Source organism: Papilio machaon, chromosome 1 (assembly GCF_912999745.1).
Source record: "Papilio machaon chromosome 1, ilPapMach1.1, whole genome shotgun sequence".
Taxonomy (NCBI): domain Eukaryota; kingdom Metazoa; phylum Arthropoda; class Insecta; order Lepidoptera; family Papilionidae; genus Papilio; species Papilio machaon.
In genome coordinates, this window is record NC_059986.1 from 7,687,176 (window position 1) to 7,714,296 (window position 27,121).

At 35.0% G+C, this 27,121-nt stretch overlaps 2 protein-coding genes across 15 annotated transcripts in view; one reads left to right on the forward strand and one right to left on the reverse strand.

The window, feature by feature from the left end:
* LOC106713314 (piezo-type mechanosensitive ion channel component) overlaps positions 1-17,863 on the reverse strand; it is a 52,803-nt gene extending 34,940 nt beyond the window's left edge. For all 8 annotated transcript variants that reach the window (XM_045680788.1, XM_045680818.1, XM_045680745.1 and 5 more), the window contains exons 1-2: positions 17,682-17,863; positions 17,040-17,111 (exon numbers count right to left, since the gene is read on the reverse strand). In XM_045680788.1, the coding sequence (XP_045536744.1) occupies positions 17,040-17,103 (64 nt within the window). In that variant the 5' untranslated portion in view covers positions 17,104-17,111; positions 17,682-17,863. The remainder of the gene's footprint in view (positions 1-17,039; positions 17,112-17,681) is intronic.
* A 596-nt stretch (positions 17,864-18,459) lies between these two features.
* Positions 18,460-27,121, forward strand: LOC106713326 (eukaryotic translation initiation factor 4E-binding protein Mextli). 7 transcript variants are annotated; one of them, XM_045681116.1, is made up of 13 exons: positions 18,460-18,537; positions 19,005-19,129; positions 19,265-19,418; positions 19,502-19,655; positions 19,737-19,938; positions 20,301-20,372; positions 20,748-20,808; positions 21,008-21,155; positions 21,267-21,404; positions 21,509-21,698; positions 22,856-22,927; positions 23,901-24,019; positions 26,462-27,121. In XM_045681116.1, the coding sequence occupies exons 2-13, from the start codon at positions 19,009-19,011 to the stop codon at positions 26,564-26,566; spliced, it is 1,536 nt and encodes a 511-aa protein (XP_045537072.1). In that variant the 5' UTR covers positions 18,460-18,537; positions 19,005-19,008; the 3' UTR covers positions 26,567-27,121. The 7 variants fall into 7 exon arrangements, with proteins under 7 accessions (XP_045537072.1, XP_045537027.1, XP_014361604.2 ...); XM_045681071.1 differs by lacking the exon at positions 18,460-18,537 and adding an exon at positions 18,677-18,701; XM_014506118.2 differs by lacking the exon at positions 18,460-18,537 and adding an exon at positions 18,710-18,822.

Consider the following 27,121-nt stretch of genomic DNA (forward strand, 5'->3'; position numbering starts at 1 on the left):
TCGGATCATTCACTCTAAATGATGAGTTGAATAATCATTTTTCTTCCTTTAAGTCATGGTTATATGGTACTAAAAGATTTGTTTTTAATTTATAACGCAAAAAAAAAAAACTAATAGAATGCGTTATGGTATAATTTATGATAGATATCCGGCCAATTTAATTAAAAATGGTAGGTATTAATGCAAATTAACAGACGTTTTTTTTTATAGATAGCCTTTTTTCATTCATTCATATTCAGGATGTATAAGTTCTGCTTCTATAAATGGCAAAAATTAAGTACGTAAAATATGTTTCTTTTGGTTTCGAATTACCAAGGAAAAGAAGAAAAGATGTTGAGAAACCAGAAAGAAAATCTACTAAGCATAACGATAAAATCCGTCGGGATTCAGAGCGAAATGTCAGTGTAACATTTCGCCATCGTGAATTGCCACCGCGGGAATTTGTTCTGCACCGTTTTACATTCGCCCCATTTCACCAACTTCCCGATGCTTCCAAGGTAATATTAAAAGAAAAGTATTTTGATAAACAACATCACTTTGCCTTTGAAGTTCATTTTTAACGACTTCCCGCACTTTAATGCTTAAAGAATTACACACAGATACACTCATCTTTATAACAAGGATGCCATAAACTAATAAACATTGATAATAATTAAGTCGAAGTTAGGTTACCTAATTGAATAATTATTCGAGTAGGCGTCTGCAAAATCTAAGATATTACATACAATTATGGAATGCAATTCTCGCATTTATTAACGTCGCGTCGTCTTCATAAAAGGTAGTAATACAAGCATATGATATTTGAGACTTGTCAAGTACATTCTCGGTCAGTGTTTAGCGTTATTAATGAATCATTGTTTCTAGAGTTAAGTAAACAGCCGTAAAAATTTAGTTACTCATTTTTAATTCGTTTCTTTCGATGTTACTAAAATCTCTGATTTCAGTCGTTACCAGAGGATATTTGAGAGAGAGAGAGCTCTTGTAAAAATAGACTTAATATAACATAATACTGTCTAACCGGAATCTGGCCGTATACATTTTATGTCTACTAATAAAATTATTGGTATTTACATTCTAAATACCAAAGGAAAGAAACTGTTAAGATCAGAAGCAATGATTTCCTCACCACAAAAATATTTAAAGAATATTCTCATGAAAGCTATTTAATTTATTTTATGAATGAGTGTTGTGTTAGACAAATTAGCAATTTACTCAATTAAAAGAATCAATAAACCCAACTGACCTTTACGACACTGCGTACAAAGTACGAATCCTTACAATTGGAAATTGATCAAGCCGTTCAGGCTTCACGGGGCGACAATGAGATAGACGTAAAAAGATATATTATCTAAAGCTATAAAAGTACGTCGTACAGATACTATTCGGTACAATATCTTGTAAAACGTAGACGAGGTACACTTAAAATCGAATATTTGTGATATATAGCGGGGAGCATATTCTTTTACTCTCAATAAACGTCGTAATGTCGACAAGGGAGACGTAATAAAGCTGCGACTTTCAGATGCGTACTGATTTATTTATACTTTATTTATAACTACCCTTATAAACAATACCGACAACCCCCTTTTAAACAAAAACAAAAAAAAAAGTACAACAATATAGAAAAACAGGAAAAAAAAAACATTATATCGATGGGTACCGGGAATAAAGCCGCAATCGTAAAAATGAAAATGTTCAGGAAAAAATATTTAATGAAATTATGGAATAACTATAAAACCACTGAATATCTTAAAATAAATTATATGTCACCTTGTTCGTTATTTTTTGCCTAAAGTACTGTTGCAGTTACAAGATTGTATATTTTATCCAAATAGGAAAAAATCGGTAAAGATCATATTGCTGCTATTTATGTCGAAAGGTTGTTCCCATAATAGTCACTTACAGCTTTGTTCCACGAAAAAAAAAATGAATGTTGATACAGTAATAACATGTTACAGCTTTTTTCAGTGTATTATAGGATACACGATGGATACAGTAACCATAGTTTGTGTTCTTATTCCTTGAACTTGATGAGCGTTTTGTGGACGGTATTCATATTTTACTGTATATTCATCGTTGTATGTTTTTTTTTAATCTTTTATCTTTGCGTGAATATCTTATTTTTATTGACAGTGCTTTTATTATTATTATTTTTTTACTAGAAATATAAGAATGGATCATTTAAAGTGGTAGAAATAAAGAGCATTATGTTATTATTAAACAATCATTTTTTATTGAATCAAAGTAGCATAATTAAAATGACAAATTCGTGACTTTATAAGACTTTTTTACTTATATTATCCATGAAAATTAAGAATTCCTAATAAAAAAGGTACTTATGCTTAACTTTAAAACTTGTGCTATTTAAATTAAATTATTTTATAAAATGTACCTACTCTAATTATAATAAACTAAGACTAGTTTATTAGGAACTGTAGGAAATAAACTCATCTAAACCAACATTCGTATTATCTTAACATAATAAAAAAATTGGGTACCAAAATATTTAAAGCAAAATCACGTCTAAAGACTTGACTCTTGTAGCGGATCCTGTACCTCAGCAGCTTCGTGGGTTCCACATGCCAAAGATTTATAGAAATCGTGATAATATTGTGGAATATCATGACTGTTACAAAGACTCAGTAGATCAGAGTACAGAGCTTTCGACACAGGAACCGGTTCGTTGTAAGCTACTTGTAATTCAGGAAGAGTTGCAGATTCAGCTGTAGAATACGTAGAAACAACGTCTAAACGTGTAAATTTCTCTAAGATGTCACCATTATGTTTTACTCGTATTTCGGTGTTAATAAATATATATTATCTGCGACATTTAAGTACATGTCATTTACTAAGAAAGCCATCGCAACTGCTAAGGCACAGGCACAAGATAAATTATATGAATCCCTGAACAGCCCGCCGGGACAAAAACGCCTGTTCCGTATAGCAAGAGAGAGAGAAAGGAATGCAAGAGATGTAAACCACATCAAGTGTATTAAAGACGATGAAGGAAATGTATTGGCGGATGATAATGATATTAAACAGCATACGATAGGGTTCCGAGGAAGGTTTTGTGGTGGGCTTTGAAAGTGAAAGGAGTGCCTGGGAAATACCTGCAGCTTATTCGTGCTATATATTGTCGAGCCAATACACACATCCAGTCCGCTGTTGGCGATAGTGACAGGTTTGGTGTCTCGGTAGGCCTACACCAGGGTTCGGCTTTAAGTCCGTATCTCTTCCTCCTGGTAATGGATGCGCTAACATCAGACATACAGGAGGAAGCACCCTGGTGTATGCTTTATGCTGATGACATCGTGCTTGTCGGGGAGGATGAATGCGAGGTGCAGAGCAGGTTGGAAAAATGGCGAGATAAATTGGAGAGAGCTGGTCTTAAAATCAGCAGAACCAAAACTGAACATTTGTTCTGCGATTTTGGTGGTCCGACCAGCTTTTCTCCAATCGCTTTAAATGGTGTTGACCTACCAACCTGCTCCGATTTTAAGTACCTCGGTTCACTCGTCCAATACGATGGTGGTGTTGACCGGGATGTGAAAAGCCGAATAAATGCAGATTGGATGAAATGGCGACATGTCACCGGTGTGACTTGTGATCCAAGAATGCCAACCAAGCTTAAGGGACAGATCTACAAGTCAATCGTAAGACCTGTCTTATTGTACGGATCTGAATGTTGGGCCACCAAGGTTTCGGATGAAAGAAGATTGCATGTAGCTGAGATGCGTATGCTAAGATGGATGTGTGGTGTGACAAGAAAAGATAAAGTTAAGAATGTGCATATCAGAGGAAGTTTGAAAGTAGCGCCAGTTATCGAGAAATTGAGGAGCAGAAGGTTAGCGTGGTTTGGACATGTTATGCGGAGGGATGATAATCATATAAACAAAAAAGTAATGAGATTGAATGTGGATGGCTATAAAGGTAGAGGAAGACCAAAGAAAGTATGGATGGATTGTGTGAAAGAGGATATGCGTAAGAAGGGGGTAAATTCAGATATGACGGCTGATAGAGATGTATGGAGGAGTAGTACATACTGTGCCGACCCTCCTTATGGATAAGGGCAGGTTGATGATGATGATGATTTAAGTACATGTCATTTGTAAAATATCAGAAAACAAAAATTTTGACACAGGTACATTAATTCGAATCATGAACAGATGACTATAAAATTGTAAAATAATTATTGTAGATTATTATCTTCAGTAATACAAATAAAATAACTATAGTTTGGTAGTCTTGTGCGTGATTTAATATTTGCTGCCATTGAGTAACGACTCAACGATAGTTTAGTAGGTACAGCAATGTTTAGTGCGAATCTGTTAACATCAAAGTAGGTACAGTAATGTATAGTGCGTTTAATGTTTACATGTTTTATTCCCTGGAAGAAAGCCGTAATTACAATTGCTGGTCTAAAATTGAAACAAAAATTTCACTTTCAACATAACCGTATTGTTCCAGTAATATTTTTCTAAACGTTTACCAGGAACAAACAATTAATGTACAAAGTGATTTTTCTATTTTTGTCATTTTTCATCAGAATTAAGTAAAAAAAATATATAAGGTGTATTTAGGTCCGTAGATACCGAATCTGACTTAACCCGAAGACTGTCGCAATATCCATTGCGACATTATTCCAACTACCCATCGATATATTATTTAAATTAGACTAACACATGCCTTATAAAACATTGTAGGTAATTTTTGTAACAATACTCTTGGGGTATGAATTAAAACAATGAAAACCTCTTTGTTTTTCAAAGAAATATTTTGTTTGTAACATGTAAATTATATAGGTAATCAATAGCAGTTTCGGTTAGACTTTAACTGTATTAAAGTGCACACTACTATTCTTTACATTTATATGTATATTATTTATTTGTTCATTACTTCCATTGAATGTTTTGTTATAACATTATTTATTTTACTACTTTCGATATAATATGAAATAAACTATCTAATACTTACTAACTAACTAATAACACTAATAATACTTAACTAACATATACTTACTAATACTTATCACAAAAATTATATATATTAAAATAAAAATTTACGTTTTTAAGCTGTTAACAGTTAACTATAAAACTTTAATGATGTAAAATTATAATAAATGGAAAAAGAAAACGAGAACAATTATACATAATCTACAGAGAAGCTATATACTGTGAATATGCCTTCTTAGCCATATTAAACTATTATATCGGCTTCAATTACAATAATATAAAGTTAATACAAAATAATTTTTATGTACGAGTATATTCCAATTACATTGATGCTGTGCCGGGCGCGGAGTATCCCCACCGCTCAGGCTGCCTCACGGTCCTGCCAGAACGAGTTGTGATTTGGTTAGGCTGATGTGAATATGCCGGCTGACAACTATTGTTAACTGTTATGTCGTCGTAAGTGTCGCTATTTGAGTCGTTTAATGATTCATAATTTTTTAAACTTGTATTAAGATTTAAATGTCTACGGTTGCGAATTAATGTCGTACCATTGTTCAATTTTATGAGATAAGACCTCTTACTTAAGATTGCCTGTACGACCCCGCTTACCCATTGCTTATTGAAACGCACTTTAACCTTTTGACCTACAACTAGGTCACACATGTCCTTAGCTCTTTTATCGTAATAATATTTTTGTTTTAATTGTCTATCAACTAAATTATTTCTTACGTTCCTGTAGATGACAGGGCGGAGTAGACGAGGCTGGTAAGGAATTGTTGTTCTTAACTTCCTACTGAATAAAAGCTCAGACGGAGATGGTAATGTTGTACTTATAGGTGTATTTATATAATGTAGTAACGCAAGTCTAAAATCAGTCTTATCTAAACGGGTCTTTTTCATAATGTTTTTTATAGTTTGAATTGTTCTTTCAACTTGCCCATTCGATTGTGGATATCGAGGGGATGATGTTATATGCTTAAAGTTCCATTCGCGTGCGAAAAGTCGAAATTCTTTAGAATTGAATTCAGGGCCATTGTCTGACATTACTGTTTCAGGAATTCCAAACCTAGAAAATATATTTTTTAAATGATTTACTATAACATCACTTCTGAGCGATTCCACTTGAACTACCTCAACAAATTTACTATAATAATCAACGACGATTAAATATTTTTCGCCCTGAAAATGAAACGAGTCCGCCCCTATCTTCAGCCAAGCCCTATTTGGTACCTCATGCGGTATTAAAGTTTCTTTTTGATTTTCGTTTTTAAAAGTAAGACACGCTTGACATTTACTTATGTAATCTTCTAATTGACTATTTATGTTCGGCCAAAACATGCTCTCTCTCATTATTAATTTGCATTTTTCTAAACCTAAATGCCCTGTGTGTATTTTTTTTAGCATCTCATCTCTCATGACTTTTGGTATGACGACTCTGTCGCCTTTCCAAACTAAACCGTGTGCAGTTGATAACTCATCCCTATAACACCAGTAAGGAGAAACAATATTATTTAATTTTTGTTTATGCTCGGGCCAACCATTTTTAATAAGTTCTATTAATGTCTGCAATTCATTATCGTTTTGTGTGCAATACTGTAATTTTACAAAATGAGAATCTGTGAGTGGATTCGAAGCTATGACCGCAGAGACGTGCGCTTCGGTGTCCAAGTAATTACTCAATTGCGCATGACTCACCGGCTCCGCGTCGCGCGACAATGCATCGGCTATGAACAAATATTTACCGGGCTTATATTTTAATGTGAATGTGTATCGTTGAAGACGTAACAACATTCTTTGTAGCCTGGGGGGTGCCTCAGCTATGGGTTTCACTATAATGTGCACTAAGGGCTTGTGATCTGTCTCAATCGTAACGTCACATTTACCAAAAATGTAAGAATAAAACTTTTCACATGCAAACACACAGGCTAACAATTCTTTTTCAATTTGAGCATAATTGTTCGGCTTTAGTAAGCGTACGAGATGCATAACTAACCGGTAAATTATTTTGTAATAAACAAGCACCCAGACCGTTTTTACTCGCGTCCACCGATAACACTACTGGCTTATTGACATCGTAATATTGTAACACAGGTGGTTTGGTAAGACACTGTTTTAGAACATTAAATGACCTGGCATGATCTGGCGTCCAGTGCCATTCTATATCCTTTTTTAACAACTGTCGTAGTAAATGTGTTTTATCTGACAAGTTTGCAATAAAGCTACCGACGTAATTAACCAAACCAAGAAACCTTTCGACATCTTTTTTATTTTTTGGAACCATCATTTTTTTTATCGCGGAAGTATGTGACTCGTCGGGATGAATCCCATTTTGAGTGATTCTATGACCTAAATACTTAATTTCCGTTAATGCAAATTTACATTTTTCTTTGTTCAACTTCAAATTAATTAATCTACATCTATCTAGCACTCGCTTTAACCGTTCATCGTGTTCATACTGGGTTTTACCATATATTAATAAATCATCGACAAACAAACACACACCTTCAATGTCATCAAAATTTTCGTACATCTTTTTATGAAATACTTCTGACGCTGACGAAATCCCGTACGGTAAACGTAAAAATTTATATCTACCAAAAGCTGTATTGAACGTGCATAAATCAGCGCTTTTTTCATTTAATTTTAATTGCCAGAACCCATTTTTGGCGTCTAATGTGCTGTAAAATTTTGAACCTGCCAAATTTGTTGTGATTTCGTCTAGCGTGGGTAAGTGAAAGTGTTCCCTTTTAATTGCTTTGTTAAGATCCTTAGGATCTAAGCAAATACGTAAATCACCGTTTGGTTTCCGTACGACAGTCATGCTACTCACCCAATTACTCGGCCCTTCTACTTTACTTATAATTTTTTGCATTTCCATCTCATTTAATTTATTTTTTACCTTTTCTTTAATGGCCACAGGCAACTTTCGCGGTGCGTGAACAACCGGACGAACGGATTTATCTATAGCTATTTTGTATTCACCTGGCATACATCCTAAACCTTCAAATACGTCTTTATATTCGTGCAGAATTTTCTCCTTAAAATTATCATTACTTTGTTTACTTATTGCTAATGTCAGTTTTATTAAATTTAATTCCTGACAGGATTGACAACCTAAAATTGGTGGCGAATCTACATCGGCTATAATAAAATCTAAGATGTAATTAACATCCTTGTACTTGACTTTTATGTTACACCGACCTACAACTTTAATGTCCCCGCCGGAATATCCGCGTAATTTAACTGCACTTTTCATTAGACTGTCACTTGTCATACCTATCTTTTGTAAATATCTTCTAGGCAGCACATTCACATCAGCCCCTGTGTCTAATTTAAATTGAATTTTATTCCCGTTTATTAATAAATCTACACACCATTTGCTATTGGGTTCATGAAAATAATAAATTACCTGGTCAGGGGACTGGTCAGCCTGTGGGAACTCCGACTGCACCTCGTACACGTTGTTGCATACTCGCGAAAAATGATTTAAATTGTTACAATTAAGGCATCTCCTTCCGTACGCTGGACACTGATTATAACCATGAGTTATGCCGCACTTCATGCACTTTGAACTGTTATCACGTCTCACATACTTATTGTTCGAATTTACATTTTCGTTATTAAACGTCGAAGACGTAGTACGAAAATTGTTTGACGCAGAATGCATGCCGTAAACGCCGCCGGGGCGTGCGGGCTGGCAACGCCGCGATGTACCGCCGCGCCATGGCACGCCGCGAACACCGCGCCCGCGCGCACGCCCTGCTTCCGCTGCGCCTGCACGCTGAAATCTCCACATTGCGTCACACTCGTAGTTTTCATAACAGATGTCTTTATTTTCATTACGTTTGTTTACTTCGTATGCATTATTTTCTTCGGTTTTACATTTAATTGTCCCAGCTTGCACTTTTGATATTTGGGCAAGATTACATATATCTAATGTTTTTTGAAGAGTTAAATCCGGTTCTCTTAACAAACGTTCTCTTAATGAATTATCTGTAATCCCACAAATTATACGGTCCCTTATGAGGTCGTCGCACAAGTTCGCAAACTCACAATTTGCCGCCATTTTCTTTAGTTGAAAAGCATATTGTTCGACAGACTCATTATCTTGTTGTTCTTGGGTAAAAAATTGATGTCTGAGCACTGTAATATTCTTTTTGGCCTTGAAAAAGTTATCAAATTTTTCTATTAGTCTCCCTAAATTTGAAAAAGACTCGTTAAATTGGTTGTACACTTCCCTACACTGTTCGCCAACCAAATGCAAAAATATATTAATTTGAACTTTTTCACTCTTCTTCGCTAATTCACAGGCTTCGTAATAAATAAGGAATGCACTTTTCCATTTTTTCCACTCTTCCGATAAGTTTCCTGATGTTAAATTGTCCAAATTATTAGTATAACAAAATGGCGACGGTGGAGGGAGTACGGCTTCCATTTTTTTGTTACACGATTGTTATTTAATGTTCCTATATTTTATTTGTCGCTAATTTCTCACTATAACTGCACAATATTTTGTCCACTTTTACTTTTAAACTTTAAATCGATAATCCTACCGGCTGCGCCATGTCGACAAGGGAGACGTAATAAAGCTGCGACTTTCAGATGCGTACTGATTTATTTATACTTTATTTATAACTACCCTTATAAACAATACCGACAGTAACTCCTCGTGAACTGCGTAGGCGGCGTGTACATTAAAAATACATCTCACTGCCGATGCTCCCACAACTATCAGCTTGCACAACGTCGTCGCCGCATATTGTAATCGGAAAAAAACATGAATATATAACATTCACTAATTTCTTTAATATTCATACAACTGACAAGTGTACTAGAGGTCCGAATCTTTGCAATAGACATTATAATACATATTTTTATCACGTACAATGCATTTATCTTTCACTTGTTTACATCGTTTGTCTTAAGAATGTTGCAAGCGTGACCCGGCTTTTATCAAACCATCCGTCTTGTTAGCTTGTTGTTAGTGCGACGAAGCTGATGATACAGGGAGAAAAAAACTATATGTTCAAACAAAATAAATTCAGCTGCACGAGTGTATTAAGAATAAATTGTAAGCAATTAATAGATGTCATATCACAAGACATAACCCATGTAAAAAACCTTTTTTTGTTGCCTATCGTAGAAATTTCAAAGTTCGAGCTCTTAAAATCCGCTTAAAGCTCATAATTAGACGAAAATAGCTAATTATACTTCAGCATTCAAATTAAAATCATTTTGTAGTCTCTACAAGTTTGACAATTATACTTCGAGTTCCGTAAACTTCGAATTCAATAAGAAAGTTTGTAGCGAGGTGCAATAAGAGCAATGGGACATAAGAACCGTTATAATGAACTGTTTCTAGTCATCAGATAGGAACGTGAAAGGGCTTCGGACAACCGACTATCACCGAGGCTAAATTATGACCTATTTTTGCTCCATTGCTGTATTTTTAGGCCCACAGACTTATTATTTAGTATTTTTGCTAATTAAAATAATGATTACGGTATCTTGCTATACATATTGTTAGGTGTTAAGATCCACCAGACCTAATAAACTTAGCAGAAACTGAGCAAAACCCGCGTAGTTCATTCGTATTAAATCGACAGTTGACGATGTCGTTCACCTAGCAGAAATATCTAAAAGTACTACTTTGTTAGTGTGCTGTTTTATTTTGACTGTGTAGTCAATATTTTTCTCAGATTCAATCTTTGGCGCATATGTGCTTCCCCGTTGGAAATGAAATATTCAATACGTACAGAAGTACCTAAATTATTTTAGTATCCAGAATATAGAATTTTGCACAAAAATTGTACGAATATTTTACGTTCGTATCTTTAAATCAATTTTTAAAATAGAAACTAGTAATTATACATTTACCAAAAATACAATTGTCGTTTAAGTTTCACAAAAACATTTCAAATTTTAACAGGAAATACGTATACCTAAAGTATTAACACGACGTAACACAGATCCTAAAAATATAACAGTATAAAAATATGAAGTAAAAGTTAAAAATATTTGGGCTATGCAATTCCACAGACAGTTCTTTCACTGGCACAAATTAAATTTAAACAGCTGATTCAATCGAATTTTTCTTTTTAATTTACGATTGTCTATCTAAATAAAAACTATATTTTTACATCCCTTTTTTATTCCAAGATGAGTTGACGTGTTTAAGTGGCATCTACGACACATACTAGAATCATGGAGATCTAGTAATGAAATAAAATACCTTTACTAAATACACATAGAATAATCAAAGTAGACATAGAATTTTCAACTACGTCGTAATTCTTAAAACCAGATAAAGGGCATTTGATCTTCGTATCGTGGCTTTTCCATGTGTAATGGGTAACCACTCTAGGCGTGATAATCTTAACACAGACGCTATAAACACTTCAACATGGTTATTTTGTTACTTCATTGCCGTAACACAAACAGTGTAGTAAACTGTAAATGCTCTGATTACTTTATGATTTGATACGTGTCGTGAACACACCGCTCCTTAATAGAAAACTAACCACGATTGTCTCCTCGAAAGGGGTGGTCACTGATAACAATGATCAAACTAAATATGTATATATAGTATTCAAGTGGAAAATCTGGAAGATTTTTGACGGCTAAGTTAACTAACAAATGACGTTAGATCGTTAGATCTGTAACCAAAAAATATATCCCCTAGCAAAAATATGATATCGTTAATGTTTAAAAAAGGAAGAACGGAAAATATAGGGCTCGAAAAATACTTTAGGTGTGGCAAAGATTTATCGGTGGGTAGTATTATTATTTATGACATGTGTGGCAATAAGTAGGCAATAGGTGAATGGCATTTGCCATTTTTATCGCAAACTAATGCAAAGTTACATTGGTTCCGCAGTGATAATATCGATAAGCGAGTTTTCGTTACACCTTTTAGGAAGCCAAATACAATTAAAATTAAATAAACTCTTACATTGGTTAAATGTTTAATTCATTACAATTATAATTGTAACTTGTGTCATTGCGACAATAAGATAAAAAAGAACCTCAGTATAGTTTTATTGAATGATTATTGCCGTAACTAAATATTACTCTATGGAAATAAAAAGTTATTGGGACAACGTCATATCTGGTATTCGATTCGGATCTCCAAATTTGAAACAGACCAGAGGTTAATATGAACTCTGTAAAGAAGTATTTTGGAGTGCAAATAACTACTAAAAATCTATCTATATATATAAAAGAAAGTCATGTTAGTTACACTATTTATAACTCAAGAACGGCTAAATAGATTTGACTGAAAATTGGTGGGCATGTAGCTTAGAACCAGGAAACGGACATAGGATAATTTTTACCCCGTTTTCTTTTTTTTTATTCCGCGCGGACGGAGTCGCGGGTAAAAGCTAGTAAATAATAAACTTTTTTATCTTGCTTTCAATCACGATGCACTTATGTGCACCAGTTTAACAATCGGTCGCTATTTTATCGCGATAGCCTTATCAAAACTCTATCTTTTCGCAACACATTTTTTTTTTCAAAACATAATACTTTAAGAAATAATCAAAGATTGATTTAAAATTTAACGTAAAAACAATTTTTCGCCTCTTCTCATCACAAAAACTTCAACTATATTCGATACTTTCAATATCACAAAAAAGACCTTAAAAATAAACGTAAAATTTTCGCTCACTGAGAATTAGAATGCTTTAAAAATTATTGTGAATGTGCCCGCCAATATCTCGGTGTAAAAACAAGCTTGTTCCATCTGATGAGGTCATATTTAATGTAGGCAGCCGGTTAACTAGTTGAACTGTGAGGCGACCTTGTGAATCAGGCGGCCGATAAGATGTTCGATGCCGAATGTTGGCCAATGCTCGGCGCATCACTAGCGCGTATTTACGTTAATTTGCATTTGCACTTTGAATGAACGGTACCTTTGTTTAGCTGTTCGCATATCATTAACACATGTAAACATATTCCTGGAAGACGATTGCATTAAATAGTGCCTTAGATTTAGAAATTTTGAAAAAAAAATTGTTATCTCACATAATGAAACTTTATCTTTATATCGATAAATAATAACCTATAGACAAGTTTAAGGAGGACTCCATGAAAGGACCATGGTTACTCAAAATACAAAACACCTGTTTTCAGTGAGCGATAATCATGCATCGGATTTACGTAGTTATCAGTACGTAAGTACCAACTACATTTATAGACCTAAACAATGTATAAAAAGAAACATATAATACAATAGATAAGAAAGAAGTTACTAGAACTTTATTTTAAGTCTATTAGTAACTAGTAGATTAAATACAATAGTAAATTATAATTTGATATCAGTGAATTAAAACAAGATGAAAAAGTCCATTAGTTAATAAAGTTGTATACGTAAGTAATCAATGTGAGTAACATTGGCCAGCCAGTGGTCATCGACGCCTTTTAATCACAATTATAGCCACACCCGCCATCCCTGCCCTGGATGACTGCATCAGTTTACTTTATACGTGTAAATTAATGTTGATTTCATTTCGCGGGAAAGGTTTCGCGTGTTTTAATTAAGTGATAGACATACCTACACACGTACACAATTGTAAATGTGTGATTGTGCTCGTGTTTATATGTATTAGTGTTTATTTCGTTCAGTGCGTGTTGTACGTGATTACACAAGGGAGTGTTCGCGATTACCCTCCCCTCAAGCGCTGGCCGTCCGTGTCATCATTCAACACAGATAGGAATAAAAATAATAGCAGACAATTAAATTAAAAGCGTAATGATAAAAAGCTCGCGTGATTAAATTCGTTCCATCAAAATGACTAACTTTGAAATCTGAAAAAACGGCGTGTTTAGATATTAAATTTATTTCATTCATAAATGAATCGTTACCGTTTACCACTTTTTATAGAAATAAGTTATTGCTTTTTAAGTAAAGTTTTTTGGAGTTTCTAAAATCAAAATCTTATTACACTGGTATATGGAACTGTTGACACAGAACTTGGCACAGCGCCGCAAAGGAATTGGGTTTATTGCTGTACATTTTATTCCTATTAATATTTGACTATTGGCAAAATACATTGTTTTACAAGATGAAGGGAACTAAATAAAAATCAAGAAGATCTCGATAACTAATTGCATATTGGAGATGATACATTTTTGTAACAGCAAAGTAAGGGTAAAACGGAAGGTTTAATGCTTTGGGTCAGCTACTTGAAACAAACCTGTCACGTAAACAGACTAACAACAGTTTCATTTTAGGATTATCTTCAAAAATACATTGCTGTCTCGTAAAAGTGTTGGAATATCCATTTTATTAATAGTTGATACAGTAAAGGGGTTACGACCTACACCAAACGCGACAGGCGCAGTCCATTAACAATACAAACAGTTCTAATTTGGGCCGGTAACCTTTTGTAAGAACAAATAAAACTCGATATTAAATTTTAAAGTTAATAACCACTGTCCTCGTAGCAGTTCTTAAAATAAATTAGAAAAATGTAAGTAGGTTTTCATTTATGACGTACGATTTAAGACCATTAAAATAACAGAGGCATGTCAACAATTTGCGAAGTGGCGATCTTTGGGGGAGGCCTATGCCCAGCAATGGGCGTCATGAGGCTGAATGGCTGGATGTCAACAATTTGAATAAAGGTGAGTTTCCACTGTCCTCAACCGTATAAGAGAATGTTGCCATATCTCTCAGTTTTTTTGAAAAGAACACAGATAACATTTTTAACAGATACCAGTGACACGACAGTTGAAATTCACGGATAGGTAGGCCACGCACAAATGTTTGTTGAAACATTTAAAGCTCAAGGCAAGTTTAAAGTTGTATAACATACATAACTTTGCATGTCTTTATTTTTAAACTAAAAGGCACCATTTTAAAACCTCTAACGATTCCATTACACGCTGGTTACTACTATACCATACAAAAAAGTCAACACAAACATATTTACGTCAATAACATGTGTCATCTATTTTTAATTAAGGTGAAAATTTAACTGGAAACTTGCACAAATTACAATTCGTGTATGCCTTATAGTCGCATACTGTACTGTATACTGTAGTGTATTCTCATATCATACGAACGAATCATACGATACGAACAGATTCAGACAGAAATTATGTCCACTACTAGCTGTCGCCCGCGACTCCGTACGCGCGCAGTTAAAAAAAAAAACCAAAATGAAAAATAGATATTGGCCGATTCTCAGACCTACTGAATATGCTCACAAAATTTCATCAAAATCGGTCAAGCCGTTTCGGAGGAGTATGGCAACGAAAACTGTGACACGAGAATTTTATATATTAGATTTACAACTCTACGGATGAATCAAGACTCTCGTGTTGATATAGACACTTCGATGTATACACTGTACCGTGTATAGTGTCTTAGTCTGCCATTACTGTGTCAAAACTACGATTACTTTACTGTTATTATAGCACCATATGATTCGATTTGAAAACATAGCGCTTGTATTAGAAATAGCTTTATAGCTCGCGCGCCGTGGGTAGCTAGGCATGGTTGTAAACAAAGGGCAGGTCGGAGTTGTTCCCTAAATTGCTGACTTTATGAGCCGTAGGGGAATTAGGGTCACACAGCGAATTCTTTACGAGTATAGCACGCATTTAGCTTTATAATGCTAATCCAATAGAGCCAAATCCTATAGGCATAATCTTCATTCCAAAATGTGTTCATTCTAAATGATAAATTGCGTATTGAATTTCAGAGCAAAAATTCTGTGTGATAACTTGTATGCCTTGTTGTTGGTTTTCAGTTATAACTACTGATTGTGCTAAAAACTAATACTTTTTTTTACAATTTTAAACCTCACGACGGACAGCACTTTTGTCTAGAAGCAAATTTTACATATACCCACAATACCACTTAATATTTAAAATGCAAATGACTATTTTTGTTTTTTCCAAATCTATGAATTCGTGCTATTGATTTCAATGTTCTTTGGAATATCCTATAAGTACGATTTTATTTTATAAATTCCGAAATATAGAATACAGGGGAAATCTCGACAGGTTGATATATACGAAGTGTCATAACAAATGTTGCGTTACAAGGGGTGCGTGTTGAAAACATGCAAATTTCAGTGATAAGACTCCCGGCAAGGCCAGGGCATATCGGTCAGCGGGTCAAACTACGAAACGTGAGGACGCACCCTGATGTGGCGCGCCCTGAGGGATGCCTGTTACACTCTCAGTCCGCAATGCGACGACATTAAATCAAATCAACATGTTTTTTCCCGACTGATATGAGGGTAATATTTTTGGTGGGTAGGTAAGATATTCAATCATGTGTATTCTTGTAACCTACGTCTTGACGGATTTTTTAGAGTAAGATTTCATTTTATTTGTATTATATTGGTGGTCGAAAAATGATAGGCGGAGTATACGTAGTAGTATTGGTTGTTATTTTAGCAAATAATTATAGTTTACTTCGTTTCTATATCATAAATCGTTTCTATATAATGCATAACTCGAAAACCTGTTTTAAATGTTAAGACTTTGAAACTATTTTTTTAAATAAAACTTTTCAACGAATTACGAAAACGAACGAACGAAAACAATATTTTTTCTTTATTTTTATTACGAATTACTTTGTTAAGTTCTATATAATTTATTAATGTTAACACCAAAAAAAATTATGTATGGTAACCGCGGCGATTCGCGCGATGGTGACGTAATCCTTATTTTGGTATTACTATGGAGATGTTGTGGGAATTCATAAAGGTAACAATGGAATGACGCGAGGTCTAATCATGGACTATTATTATTTATATAAATTTGAAAGACAAACTTTATGTGAGATTTTTAACACATTTACCCTATATAAACTAAAATTTCCTTATTTTAAATTAAAGTATCTGTATTTTTGTTATAATGATATAAGGTCATCAAATAATGTGGCAATGTAACCTATAACCTATGTTTATTTAATGATGGTCATTGAATAAAAGCTTAATATTTTGAAATTCATCATTCAAAATGGTCAGTTAAGAATGACATAAAAATGTTATAAAATCCAACTGAAATAAAAACAATGCTTCACATGTGTTTATAAATAAAATATAATGATAAGATAGTCCTACTGACCTAGTAGGAGCCCTGCAGGTAGCACCAGCCTCACAAATATCACCGAAAGGTAGTACTGATGCATGTTGCTGGCTGTAAATAAAACAGTGCTATGAATATTAATTGATTATTATTTACTTATAATAATCTAACATTAAAATAAAACATAAAAATAATTACAACTTTCTATTCCTCATTAAAACTAGTATACTACACTTTATATCAAAAATTATCTTTTAATATTTTAACCAATAACTATTGTGTTTTTTTAAAAAGGTATAAATAAAAATCCAAGGAGAAGAGTTTAGTTTTATTATACATGTGCCACATAAAATTCAATTTTTGACATCAAGTTAGGATCTGATTATTATGAGTTCAGATTACTAGTTTCTAGTAAAATCGTTGTCTTTAACTTTATAACAAACTTACTCTTAAAATGATAAAAAAAGTATAAAACAGCTACCTAATCACATAGCTCGTGAACTGTAAGCGAAAAAACTTCGTTAGACTGGAATACTAAACAAAATATTTACTTCTTACTAATAAATTTTTCTGTTAGGTGTTTAAAAGCTTTTGAATAGATTTATACGATTTTTTTTTCAAAATTAAACTTAAAAAGGAAACATTGACCGGCTTTCAAACTAAAACATTTTAAAAACGTACCTTTCCCGTCAAAAAAAAAATAAGAAGCAGGAAACCTAATCACTTGAATAGATCACAATCACATTAAACTTTGAGAAGTTTTTGGTGCAGTAAATTTGTTTCGTTTGCACACATTTTACGTTACACCATAGCAAAATTGCCAAACCAAAATACATACACCTTTGCTCTCGTCGAAGACGACGTAAAATATCACAATGACGTTTGATTGCTGTTTGACAAAATGACACCAAATGACATTTTAAAATGTTGCCTATTCTTTATTTCATTTTTACTATTTCACACTCTTGTGAAGGTCTTCATTCGTACACTTACAAGCGGTGTTTGCGTATAGGTTATGATTAGGAGGTCAGTAACGGTTGTAAAACGTAAGTCAAAAGTAGATTAATTTCAGTTTATAGTCAATGTTTGACAGACATATCTGAAAAAGTTAGTTTTTAACAGTTTATGATGAAGCCAAAAATTTCATATAATGGGTATATTTCATTTTGAGAGATGATGTGTTATAATGTGTTAAAATAAAAAATATCTTCAGAAAAAAGATAGCAATTTTTACAAAACGTAAATATTACCGATATTACCTAAATAGGTTATTTGCTCAGATTAAGAATTGTTAGACTTGCAACACTAGGAAAAAAGGGCTTTGTTAAACCGGTAAAAGTTATCGGTAAATTATTGTTTTCTTTTTTAATTAAAATAATAATAACTTACATAATATGAAATTTCATCGAGAGAAAGGAACAATTATACTTTTTTTGTTTTAATAAGAAAATGTTTCTGTGAACAAAATTAAAATTTTTCGGCACAGGTACAACTCTAACTAAAATTTATTTTTATTGCGAATTAATGGCGTAGCCAGGTGAGTGTTCTTGTTTATTTCTTATTTCATTGTGTTCCATGAGTTTCAATTGTTTTGTCCAAATGTTTTTTGACGAGCAAAGTATTTATCCTCTTCAAAGTCAAAATTTTTTCTGCTAATCCGTTTTTATTATACGAAAAACCAATCTTACGAGTAATGAACACGTATTGGATTTGTTCCGAATTTATTCGCTAGTATCATTGTCATCACTTTCACTTTTCACGCTTTTTGCTCTATCGTGGTTTTAGTGTGCATATACTGCATAGGCGCAGTCGCCATGGATGAGTGAGTTGTTTGATTTGTTGATAGTTATGTTCCTGTATCATTGTTTCACATGAATAAATTATGACAAGGTTACTAACATCCTTACAGAAATTTTAAATGTGATTATAACGTCACCGCTTGCTTCTTTACATCGCGTTGTTTATAAGCACTGAATTTTTATTACAAAATGTTTTGAATTGCAGCACCATGTCGACCCTAACGAAAATGACCCGCACGGTAAAAAAACTGGAGGTGCCCAGACCCCTGAAATCGACGACCAGTTCCGCACATACCCGCAACTCTGTATTAGATGTGAAAATTAATTCTGGTAAGAATCTTATTAGAAATACCATTTATTTATTTTTACCTTTAATTTTATGTGAAGTAAAAAATCTATAAGTAAACATTAATAGTTATTTAGGCCAGCAGTAAAGTTGGGTTTAATATGTGTTTTTTGTTGCAGTTGATGATCTAATAGTGTTGACTGAAGGTGTGGCATACCAGATGATGCAGGGAAATTTTGATCGTGCCCTCCAGAGCAATGTTGCTACCATGTACTCCAACCTCAAGCTTTATGGTGCCCAGCTCGAAGCACTTTATAAGGAGTTTCTTGATAGGTTTGTTTTCACTTTAAGCAACTAAAAACATAATTTGAATTGGAAATAAATGAAAAATAATTTAAACAAACTTGAAATTTCAGATATTTTGTTGTATTCCGTAACGGGTCTCAGGATGAAAGATTGGACAAAAAAACTCGTCTCCATCTTCTTGAGTTAATAGAATTACGTGCAAAGAATTGGCAAGGATCTGATTATATGAGTCAATATTATAGACACCGTGGTACACATGCTGAGGTAGAAGCTTACTATATTATTTACCTATAAATGAGTATACATTTATTTCAGTACAATTATAAAAATTTGTATCATGTTCAGCCACTGTTAGTTCCTACCATGGAAGGGTCGGGGTCGGGTGGCTCGGTTTCCCCCACGCTGGCTGCGCCTACCGAGCCGCCCACTTTACTTGGCCCCGGTGAAGTCATCAAGCCATCTGGCAAATTCCCTAAGCCAACGAAAATACCGGGCAAAAACTATTCCAAGGATGAAGTTGTTATTAGAAATGCTGATTCTGGAAAAGGTTAGTCATACAGCCACTACAATATTTTAAATTATCCAGGAATATTTATTATATATCAAAGCATGTAGACATGTAATATCAAGATGTAGATGTAATCAGGGCATGAACGGAGTCAAGATGCTTATTTCTAGTGTTATTAAATTACTCGTAAGTTCTGTAGAAAGATGCATGAAATTAGATTCTTGTTTTAAGTTTGTGTAAAAATTTATGTATGTATTATCAATTCTCAATTGGGCTTATTTATCTAGAAAATATTTGTTTAGTTTAATTTATTTTGTGTCTTTTATTTTTTAAATAACAGTTGATAGGCTGGCAACATTGGAGTGAATGCAGTAAGTTGAACTTGTGTTGTGGTGTTACAGTGATGGGTATCAAGGGCAGACGGGTGCACATGATCGAGGAGATAAGTGACACGATAATATCGTTTCAGAGAGGTACGAATGCACAGAGCGGACGGGGCGGCGCTTACGCATGGTGTGACGGACTCTCTCTATCCTCGCCTATTATAATTAAAGCTTCTTACTTCTCTATGTCGTCTACTTGTATAGTGTTATAACATGTTAGGTTTGCTCATTTTAGGTTTAATTAACACTATTATAGATTAACATTCATGAAAATATGTATCCACGTGTTTGAAATTTAATATATTAATACATTTTACCATTGTTCTTAGATGGAAAATAACAAAATAAATTTTAAGTACTTACTGCCTATTAATTGCATTAAGCTTTCGGCTTTAAATATTAACAAACTGTACTAACTCTATAATTTATGTTAGTCAGTATTAGAAGAGTATTTTCTGTTTCCAGTGAGTCCAGGCGCAAAGGAGAGGCTTGTTCAAATCACAGGTCCCAATGAAGAAAATGTTAAGTGAGTACATTATCCAAACTAATTGGTATTAATAAGTAAGAGTGTATTATTTTAATTTCAAACTTATACTTTCATTATATCGCCGTTAATAGATCTAGAACTTGGTTAGTAACCTTGAATACTTTGTGATGTACGCTTGACCAAGTTAAACCTGTAGTATTGTGGTTGATGGATTTAACTGAAACTTGACGTTTATTAGCCACGCGAAGCATTTGATCGGTGATACAATAAGGCGCAATGCGTCTCCGGTGAGGCTGGAGGGAGCGCTGGAGGGCCCGCTGGCGGGCTCGCGCGCCTCGCTCGACTCCGCCGGCTCGGACGACGCGCCGCACGTCTTGCAGCGCGAGGTAACATCGTCATTTCCTCATTTCTTTGATAAATGAATCATATTTTACATACTTTGTTGCTTGGACAAATTAAATGACTTATTTTATAGACATTTTGCCGATAAATTTCAGAAGTCGCCTCACAACAACAATCGGACATTGCTTCATAGCTTCTCTACGAACGACGCCGCGCTTGGAGAGTATAAGCACACTGTGACTTTTGGCCAACATTCCATTAAGATCACGGGCAACAATCTGGATCTTGTTAAAGTAAGATTTAATTATAATCATTACATTTAATTTATCATTTTCAGTCAAACAACAAATAGGCTGTGTTCACAATTGTTGAAATGTGTTGTGATGTGATTTGTCAGACGGCAAAGCTGGTACTGGACGAGTACTTTGAGAGTGCGGGAGCGCTGGAGGCGCTGGGCGCGGGCTCCGGCGACTTCTTCACGTTGTCTCAGCGGCCCGGAGCCGCGCTGCTGCTGCGTGATGATGCACTCAATGGCGATGACGATGTGTTCGCGCCTGCGCATGCGCACGCTTCTGACGACGCGCAAGGTAACAACAGAACTAAAATTTATTGATAAATGCTCCAATAATTATAAACAAAGTGAGATCTGTATGAAGATATTTGAGAAGGGTAGAAATCAATACGTGTAATAATAAGGTATAAAATAATCCCTTTTTAGGTCGCAAGAAGTTGATATAGTCTTTAGAGCAAAAAATAATGCCATAAGACAAGACAGTTTTTGCCAATACCTTTTAAGAATTTGCATGTAGTGTTTTAAAGAAACGAAAGGTTTTAAAATAGATTTACAATTTGCATCCCGACTTTATAATAGCATGTCTGTAGACATAAAGCTAAAAGCTAATAATTATAGCGTACAGCATGATGGTGTGAAAATGGAAAATGGGTTTGCTGTTTTATATTTAGTCGGTTTATATTTTAATAAAAGCGGTAGAGACTGACTGAAGCATGTAGCAGTTTAGGTTCAATTTGACATCGTAATTATATTTTAAATCATAGAAATATCATTGCTCATAAAGTATGAATTTATTATTTAAATATAATGTTGTATTTTTGTCCTATTATATTATGTATCCATATGTATTTGTTGTATGTATTGTATTTCAAATTCATTGACATTTCGGTCCACGGCTAAGGCTGGGTGTTTTCCAAATTACTTTCTGGATTTGATCATTTTAAATAACCATTTATTAATCTTCATCACCCGCCTATTAACTCTGTTAATACAATTTCTATGTTTCGTAAGTAACTGCCTGGGTAGTGGGTTATTATGAGGGAAAGGTTAACATTAGTATTTTAAGAATTTGATACAGCTCAACTGAAAATGACTACTCCTTGATTTTACTTTAATTTCTGCCATAAAATAATGTAAACTCCTATTTTTTAATAGGATGTCTGTGACTAATTAAAATCTAAATATATTTACACATTTCTATTGTTGGAACAAAAAAAAATAGATTAATACATAATTAAATGTCGAATTTGATGTGAAATTAAGAATAGTGTCATAGAATTTGTTTACAATAAAGTTTGCGAATCTCGAGGTAGTTACTTGTGACTAGAAATTGTGTGTCAACTCGCGCGGCCGTGGTATCGTTTGTTGACGTGGTGTCACGTGTCGCGTCGTGACGTCACGTATCGCGTCGTGACGTCACGTGTCGCGTCGTGACGTCAAGCGTGTGTGCAGCGGCGGGGGAGGGCGAGACGGCGCCGCGCCGGCCACGTTTCTCGCGTGCCACCAGCACTGACAAGAACCAAGGTAAGATGACCTGCCGCCTCGTGACACATTACACTATATATCATCTCTACTTAATATTGCCACCAAATTATAATGAATCATATTTATGTTGCTCGCATCAAAATGTCTTGATGTATCTTGTTATGTATTCTCACAGTAATATATTAGGCAACCGGCATGTATTATTTATGTCACTCCATATAAGTTGTCATTCAATCATCATTCAATTATGTATCTAGTATGCAGAAGTCAGTCATTAACAGCATATTGAATGTTAGCCAACTAACTATTTAAATAATGATTTAAATGCAAAAATTGTTCTTATCTTCCTAAAAAATTATACCAACCGTGGGTTTTTGAGAGCAAAATCCCCGCTTAAAAGCATAATATTGTTATCTATGTTTTGTCACAGATAATGACACAGAGGACAATATGCTTAGTATATCAATTATATTTGTTAGCTTTATTTCTTTATTATTAACATAATCTGGTCGCAGAGAACTGATGTGTGAATGCTATTGCTTAAAGCATGTGAACTATTCTTACTTTGCTAAACATAAAACTAGAATGTTTTAAAAAGTTGAGAGGTGAGTGGTTAAGTGAGGTGAAGAGTGCAACTAACATTGCTTGATTTTAAATGAAATAATTAAATATGATAATGTTTGTATGCATATAAATACAAATTTATAATCTTGAATTGTTGCATGTTACTTTATTGACTGGACATACTTCATCATACTCACAGCTAGTAAGAGCCTTCTTCTCACTCTCGTATTTTTTATAAAGTCCAGTGTCTATAGTTTGACAGACGTTACTCTGACGTAACTCCCGTAATTTCCAACTTATTACCAAGCACTGGACTACTACTATTATTACTAATTTATTTGTAATATTTATAACTAAATCTAATTTTTCAACATGAATATCGTAACGGTAAAAGTAATAGGTGGTGAGTATTGAATCAGGTTAGTATGTGTCGGTGTCTGTGTCGCAGGTGCGGCCGGCGCGCGGCAGACGTACACGTACGAGACGCTGGTGCAGTACGCGGACTCCCCGCTCAGCAAGCTGCCGCCCGCGGGCCTGGCCGGCTTCCCGCCCGAGCTCGTGCGCAAGGTAACGCCGCGTCGCGAGCCGCGCCACGCCCCCCCGCCCCACGCCTCGCACGCCCCGCCCCACGCCGCGCACGCCCCGCCCCTCTCGCAGCGTCTGCTGTCGCCCTTCCGCGTGTGGCCGCCGCTGCACCACCCCAACTACCTGGCCGCGCTGCTGTGCCGCAACTTCTACTGACCTCGCGCCGCCCTCTTGCCACGCACGCCCCAATGTTTTGTTTGTGGCCGTCGTGGCCGTCGCGATAGATTGAAGGGACCGGGGCCCGATTTTACTTAAGTTAAGAAGTTGCGTTTACGTCGTTTGCAGTTAGCTCGACTGACTCGTTGCGAAACAACAGCGCGGTGCTCATATTAATTCCGGATCTTTGCCGAATCCTTTCCTTCCGGCAGCACGGCGAGGCGCCGGCGGGCGGCCGGGGCGCCGCCGACCGGCTCTAGGACTCCGCTGCGACCTGCCCGACTCCCTCTGCCCGCCGCACGCCCCGCCCCACCCTGCCCCACCTCCTCACCGCAGCGAGGGTTTTTTTGATTTCGATTTAAAATAATTTTAACTTTGATTTCAAAAAGATCCCGACGCGCTCGCATTACGCACGCTTTTCATTTAGCAAATTCGAATGTGTTTATATTTTTGGAAATGTGTATTCCAGTTTATTTTAAAATTAGAACAGTTTTCCGGTTCTATGAATGTAACCGAGATTAACTTTCACCTTGTTTGTGTCGGCTCGAACACATTCGAATTTCAAGCTGCGCTCGCGCACGCGCACTCTGGTAATGATCCGCGACACTTCTGCACCTTGCGCCTGATACGAAGCTTTAAATACTCCTCAGTATGAAAATGACGATACTCATGAATGCCAAATATATTGACTAACAAACTGCAAACCTTGGGCTTGTATACTTACGAATGTACTTATCTAAGCTTTCCTAAACTAAGAGTACATTATGTCATTATAAGATTAACATTACGTGCTAATAAGACTGATCTATTAATAATATAGAAACTATCTCAGAGCCCATGGGTAATATAGACTAGGAATATCTTGGCCACTCTGAGTTGTAACAATGCTTAGTGCAGCATTCTCTGACCAGTGACATTAACATCGCGGCTGCTAAAATAATGATAAAAGTTGTTTGTTTAGAGAGAACTCGTCCTTTAGAGAGACCACGGACTCAGAATGGCCAAGATATTGTTTTATTTACATTGTTTTTAAAATTAAAGTATTTATTAAAATTTATCGACTTAAAGTATATAAGACTGAGAAATTAGTTTTAGAGAGAAATTTTAAGATTAATTAGTTACCGCAAAGTACCTTATAATAATAAACTGAAAATTGATTTTTTTTCTCTGTTTAATGTTGTGATTGTGAATGTTAGATGTTGATTATATGTATGATGTTGTATGTAACAAATTGTTGTTGTTGTTGTTGTTGCCGCGCGGACAGAACGGGTACTCGAGGGAGGTTCGTTATAGGTAGACTTGTATCCACTGAGCGGATTGAAAAATAATATTGATCTCTGGTTATTGTCGAGGTGATTTGTAATTGTTATGATTTACTTTAATTGTTAAATTCTTTTGTGTTATTTTACCGTTGTCAAATTGATTTTTTTTCTAAATAAAACGTTGAAGCGATTTGTTCTTTTGCTTGTACTTTTTGCTTACCTACTAACAAACTGTTTCTAATGCTTGCACTCTAACATTTTAACCAACGGTTTCCATTGTCCAAATACGCATCATATGTTCTTATTTTTTTAAAAATAATTGAATTACATTCCTGTGATATTTTTTGTATGTGTTTTTGGAAATGGAACCCGTCGGTAACGCTATGTGGTTGCTGCACCTCTTGTACAGAGCAGCTTACCTCCAGCATGTCCTACGACATTACACGAGGGTTGCGAACAATCATCAAATATCGAGAAAAAGATTTGTGCTTGAATAACTATCAAAAACCAATGACAAACTGCTACTAAACGCTGAATCAAAACACTGCGGCTTTGATCTAGTGGTAAAGCGGTGATTGCATGGATTCTACATAAAAAGTACTCTTTTCTGCTTCAAAAACAAAATATTTTATACTAGTACGATGTACAAACTTTTACAAGTTAAATCGACGAAGTTATTTTAATTGTTGATAATATTGCTTATATGTGCTGAATAAAGTGTAAGTCGATTCGCTTCTTAAATGTAATTATGATGCACTTTTAATTATTTTAATTCATTGTATATATTTTATATTTAGGCAATTTCGAAACGTTCTGTTTTAACATTTCAATTCAAAGTAAGTTCGTAAGTTTAAAATATATCTTTAAGAAATTATTTGAAAATCATTCCAAAGTAGTGATAGAAATAATGAATGTTTCGAAGTTGTCGCTTGTAATAGAAGTGGCTCCAAGTTATGGCACCAGCTACTTTAAATATTTTAATAATTGATGAGTGTGGTGTCGACAGACTTGTCTGGAGTTTGACAGCGCGAGTTACCTGCGCAAGGCGCGTGCAGCGGCCGCCACCACAGTCGCCGCGCCCGACGCCCCCGACTCGCCTGAACCCGAGTAACGTCCCGCCCACATGTGCCCCACCCCCGACACACCCTCGCACGATACATCACCAACATTTTGTCAGCAAAGGACGATTGTCTATCCAATACATTTCTGTTGTATAGGTCTCTTAGCTCCAACTAAACTACCTTACAAAATAAAAAGGTACCTAAAGTTTAATTCAACTAAAACAAAATTTAGAGTAAAGTGACAATCGTCCTTTGCGCATTATTAGCATTGTAATTAACGCACGTAGCGCACATCACATTATTTTGTATTATCACAATGGTTCGGGCGATTTTAAAATTTTATCACAATATTGGCTAGACTAGGCCGGCGGTATAGAGGCAGCTAATAATGTCCTATAAGTCATTTACTATTAGAGTATTCGTTAGCCGTGATTTTGATCATAAGAATTTTCTTTTGGCAGCCGTCCGTAGTTGAATTCTTTTTGCTTTACGTTGTACTAATTTAGCGGACTTCTTTTACTAAAAAGTATTAGCTCACCAAAATATCTTATTTATGTAACTTTTTTTATTATTTAGTTGAATGGCGGATCTATGGAAAATGTGAT